The sequence below is a fragment of the Lathyrus oleraceus genome, chromosome 5 (genome assembly GCF_024323335.1).
Source record: "Lathyrus oleraceus cultivar Zhongwan6 chromosome 5, CAAS_Psat_ZW6_1.0, whole genome shotgun sequence".
NCBI lineage: Eukaryota > Viridiplantae > Streptophyta > Magnoliopsida > Fabales > Fabaceae > Lathyrus > Lathyrus oleraceus.
This window is the reverse complement of record NC_066583.1, coordinates 241,341,041-241,346,402: the sequence shown is the minus strand read 5'-3', so window position 1 is coordinate 241,346,402 and position 5,362 is coordinate 241,341,041. Positions and strand designations below refer to the sequence as shown.

Here is a 5,362-nt window from a genome sequence, read left to right as displayed (position 1 = left end):
TGACTTTTTTGGGGTCCCTCAAACTCGACACAGAGAACAAGTGGTTCAGGACCCAGTGGTGGCGGTCCAAGAAGAGCCTACAATAAATCAAACACCTTTAGATAATCCCCAGGCAAACGTTAGAAACCAAGAGGAAGTAGTCGAACAGCCTCGTGTCGAAATTCCTGTTCCACAAGAGCCTAGAAGGATAGTAGTCCAGAGAGGCCAAGACGCTGATGCTGTGTTGCAACAGCGAATCCTGTATAATAACTTGCCTGCCGAAAACAATTTAGCGACCATGGTCGAAATGATAATGGCACAAAATGGGGTAAACGTAGGATTACAAAGGCCCAGTTACGCTTCCCCACTGTCGGAATATATTCTGCAAGAAGAATTGCCCCCAAGATGGAAAGTTCCTAAGTTCACCAAATTCTCAGGGGATACTAGTGAATCCACCATAGAACATGTAGCACGTTATCTGATTGAAGCAGGAGAGATAGCCCGTAATGAAAATTTGAAAATAAAATACTTTCCTAGTTCCTTGACGAAAAACGCGTTTACTTAGTTTACATCCTTGCCTGCAAACTCAGTGTATACGTGGACCCAATTAGAGAGGTTATTCCATGAACAATTTTACATGGGACAAACCAAAATAAGTCTGAAGTAATTAGCCAGTGTTAAGAGAAAATACTCAGAACCAATAGATGATTATTTAAATAGGTTCAGGTTGCTAAAGGCTAGGTGTTTCACTCGAGTTCCAGAATATGAGTTAGTCGAAATGGCCGCAGGGGGTCTAGATTATTCTATAAGAAAGAAACTAGACACTCAGTATTTAAGGGATATGGCGCAATTAGCAGATAGGGTGAGACAAGTCGAAAGGTTAAGGGATGAAAAATTTAGAGCAAATAAAAATAAAAAAGAAAGGGTGGCCTATGTAGGGGTATGTCAAGATGATGAATACGACGAAAACGAACCGAGTAACTTCAACGAACAAGAGATTGACTTAGCAGAACTGAAGCAAGGCCCACCATATTCGTGTAAAGTACTAACTCCGTCGAACGAAAACCCAGTCGAAACCAATGATAAGTTTCCTAAAAGAACTTATACGTTCGACATCACCAAATGTGACGAGATTTTTGACTTATTGGTTAAAGATGGTCAATTAATAAAACCACCAGGCGCTAAAGAATCGCCTGTGGAACAACAGAAAAAGAGAGGTTTTTGTAAATACCATAACTTTCTGGTCCATAAAACGTCTCGGTGTTTCCTTTTCAGGGATCTCGTTCAAAATGCTATCCGTGACGGAAGGCTGAAAAAGTTTGGTGATAAGCCAAAACAACAGATGAGGATTGATTCGAATCCCATACAGCCAGTCGAAGCCCATTATGCTGAACCATCCATTGTGAATATGGTGGAGGTCGAAGTTGCTTCTGATGGCAGTTTTGAAATGGTGGAAGTTGCTGGAGGTTTCGACACTAATATCAACATGGTTGAGATTGCTGATGATCTTACAAACCAGAACAAAGTTGAAGTTATTGAAGGCTTTGACGACCAGAAAAAGATGGAAACTATTGAAGGCTTCGACAAAAAGGACAAAGACAATATTGCTGAAGATGTTGTAGATCGACAAGGAGCAAATTGGGATTGCTTGGGACAGCCGAGTGGGAAGTACAATTATCTCGCGAAATACACTGCGCCTGAAAGTTCTCGTATCGACATCAACGCAATCCAGCCAACCGGGTGGGGGGATTTACCTTTGAGCAATAATGAAAAAACAACTGAGACAACTGACAATCTCCCTATCATCAAAAAGAAGGTTACTGAAGACCTCACTATTGAAAATAAGGCTACTGAAGGCCTTGATCCTGACCAAATGAGGATAGGTGATGTCGCAAACTATGTCAACATTATGGGACCTTTCAATAAAGAGGTCACAGGAATCAAAGCAGAAGTTGTGGATGGTCCTATGAAGCCTGTGACCGGTGGAATCCTACGTAGGGTAATGGAGGACCCCAAAAGAAATTCGAACAATTGTTGCTGCAAACATGGTCCCAAGAACATATCTTGGTGTTGCTGCTCAGAAAAGGAGTTTGACCAGATAAAAACAAATGGTGAAGTCGAAGAAGAAAGACTTATTAAAAAAATGAACAAATTAAGCAATGCTGACGGACGGAATGTTAGGGTGAATATGGTGGAAGTGTCTCAGAGAAACCAGGCAGAAGTGGATGAAGATCGCAGTCGAGAGGAGTACCAAAGGCCGGCGTATCCTAAAGAAGAGGAAAATCTAGTGGAATTAATCAAGAGGTGCCAAAAGATGAGGATTGAAGTGATGTTATGCCCACGTTGCAGTGCAATCTTCGACAGGAAGGCAGCAACCAATCTGGAAGCAGTGGATAAAGCCAGGAGAAAATAAAATTGGAGGACAACAGAATATGACCCAAGAAAAAGTTATCATCACCAATGGAGGCACGGAGAAAGACACCATAGCACTTACAAACCATCCAACAAAGCAACAGATGACAAATGGGTTCAACCCATTAGAGATGCTCAAGGACAGAAAAAATGGAGAAATTTTGAAGTTCATAGAGGCACTTCGATGGAAGGTAAGAAGGAGGTGGAGAAGCAAAAGCCGAGACCATATCCTTCAGAAAACTACAAAGGAAAAAATCCTATGTCAAGATCCCAATGGAGAAGATTCCAGAGGCAGAAGAGAGCAGAAAAAGAAGTTGCAGAAAAAAGTGTGATTGGAAAAGATGTTGACAGCAAAGATAAAGCAGAATCCAGTGACAATGCTCAGATAGTAAACAGAGAAGAGCCCTCCCACCAGATCAATCCTGGCAGCATGGTCGAACTAGTGGTGTCCAGAGAGAAGGTGCAAGAAGACGATGAAATAACTGACAACTTCGAATCTGACTCAGAAGCGTCCTTTAATGTGATCTGCAATGTGGTTTCTGTCCTCCCTAAAGATTATGATAGAATCATGGAGGTCGAAGACGAGGAAGATGAGATGGAAGAGGAAACAATGGTACATAGGCCCGTTTGCTACTACGTCATGAACAATGGTTGCGTCGAAGAACAGAATGCTTTCTTCGAAAGGCCAGATGATTCCATGAAGGCACATTTAAAGCCTTTGTTCATAAAAGGAAAGGTTGAGAATGTTGGTGTAAACAAGATACTGGTAGATGGCGGAGCAACAGTAAATTTGATGCCTCATTTCATGCTAAAGAAGATTGGGAAGGATAATTCAGACGCAAAACCTCACAACATGGTGTTGTCGAACTATGAAGGAAAAGTAGGAACCACTATGGGCGTTATCCAGGTGGATTTGACTGTTGGAACCATAACAAGGCCAACAATGTTCATGGTCATTGCTTCAAGGGCGAATTACAACTTACTGAAGGAGAATTGCCATCCAAGGCGCAGCGGAATATTAAAAATTTCTCCATTTAGTGATCCTTACGAATGGGCATGATCAGTGATAGAATCGTTACCTCTTGTGGCGATCACGAATGTTGAACGATGACAACATCTCTACTTAGTCCACACGAACGGATTCCTTCAATCTCAGTGCTAGCTGCTAAGAATGAAGGCTTTGATTGAGAGAGACAGAAACGGAATGCAAGAGTGACAATGCTTCTACCCGAGGGTTCTATTTATAGAACCACTTGTGTGGGCTTCAAGCTAAAAAGCCCACTTAAGTGTATTTTGGCCCATATCTTATAATATGCCCAAAATCACTTAAGCGTGTGGTACCTTACCATATTTCGTATTCCACTTAAGTGCACCGTACCTTACGGTGTTCCTTAGTTACTCTATTTCTCATCAATCCGTCCTTTGTGTGTGACCCTGTAGGTTTTCGCGATGTTGGCAATTATATTAAATCACGCATTTAACATAATAAACAGTGAGCGGTATCTAGCAACACATCACTGCTACCCAAGACACGAAAATGTCATGTGATCTGACAAATCCTTCTGTGATAATAATTATGTGTATAATTATCCTTTTGCCCTTATGTCTATATTGAACACAAGGCATAGACCGTGTCATCCTTGTCCAGTTCAATATTGGGCCCATAGACATTTATCCTGTTACGCAAGATGGGCAAATTCCATCTAGGTCACTCATGTCCCTTAGCATGCTTCGTGGAGTACCCATCAACTGCCTTTATGGTTATCCAGTTACGGACAACGTTGGATCAGCAATAAAGCACTTGACTCTACATCTAGGGTCCATAGTGGTTTCAGGTCGAAGAGTGGTATGCACCATTATCACCATGAGAATAACTTATGACACTTTGCATAACATTCTATATAGTATTCTCATAGCGGGTCAATCCAATATGAATATTACTCTTAATATTCATACCTATGTTTAAGACTTGATAACTCTTTATCCATGATCCATGACACGTGATCATCAGTCTACAAACATATTAGTCTTCATGCTTTAATATTATCCCACTTCACAATAAAGCTTGACTACGGATACTTTAAGAATAGTGTCCTTATGTTTAATGTGATCTCATGATTAAGTCATACTTGATACATTAAACGAAGTATCTATTCCAGGGACTTTATTAAACAAACATAATAAAGAAAAATGCCTTTTATTATTAATAAATAATTCGATACAAGTACCAAAAGTATTGGCCTCTAGGGCTTACACCAACAATCTCCCACTAGCACTAGAGCCAATCAGGCATATCCCTTATGCCCATAGATCTAGTATGGCCATCATGCTTCTGCTGCGCAAGAGGCTTTGTCAGTGGGTCAGCAATATTGTCGAGTGTAGGTACTCTACATATTTTCACATCTCCTCTATCTATTATCTCTCGAATGAGGTGATAACGCCTAAGTATGTGTTTGGATCGTTGGTGAGATCTAGGCTCCTTAGCTTGTGCGATAGCACCATTGTTATCACAATAGAGACCAATGGGATCCACAATGCTAGGAACTATGTCAAGTTCACTAATGAACTTTTTGATCCAAACAACTTCCTTTGCTGCACTTGAGGCAGCAATATACTCGGCCTCGGTTGTAGAATCAGCAAATGTATCTTGCTTTGAACTTTTCCAGCTCACAGCACCACCGTTTAAACAAAACACGTAACCAGATTGCGATCTAAAGTCATCCTTATCTGTCTGGAAGCTAGCATCGGTGTATCCAAATACAACCAACTCTTCCTGACCTCCATATATCAAGAATGAGTCCTTAGTCCTTCTCAAGTACTTAAGGATATTCTTGACAGCTACCCAATGGGCATCACCAGGATCAGATTGGTACCTACTCGTTGCACTTAAAGCATACGAGACATCTGGTCGAGTACATAACATGGCATACATGATAGATCCTATTGCAGATGCATATGGAATCTTATTCAT

General features: G+C 41.0%; 1 protein-coding gene across 1 annotated transcript; it reads right to left on the bottom strand.

Moving 5' to 3' along the window:
* Positions 1 to 3,100: 3,100 nt before the first annotated feature.
* Positions 3,101 to 5,362, bottom strand: LOC127079972 (secreted RxLR effector protein 161-like). Its single transcript, XM_051020319.1, has 2 exons — positions 4,976 to 5,362; positions 3,101 to 3,199 (listed from the first exon to the last, which is right to left on the bottom strand). The coding sequence occupies exons 1-2, from the start codon at positions 5,360 to 5,362 to the stop codon at positions 3,101 to 3,103; spliced, it is 486 nt and encodes a 161-aa protein (XP_050876276.1).

Excerpts from the sequence above, each read along its gene's own strand:
- LOC127079972 (XM_051020319.1), bottom strand. The coding sequence starts at position 5,362 with ATGAATAAGATTCCATATGCATCTGCAATAGGATCTATCATGTATGCC. Across the intron at positions 3,200-4,975 it reads CCTCAAGTGCAGCAAAGGAA|CATGAAATGAGGCATCAAAT; the intron begins GTTGTTTGGATC and ends AATCTTCTTTAG.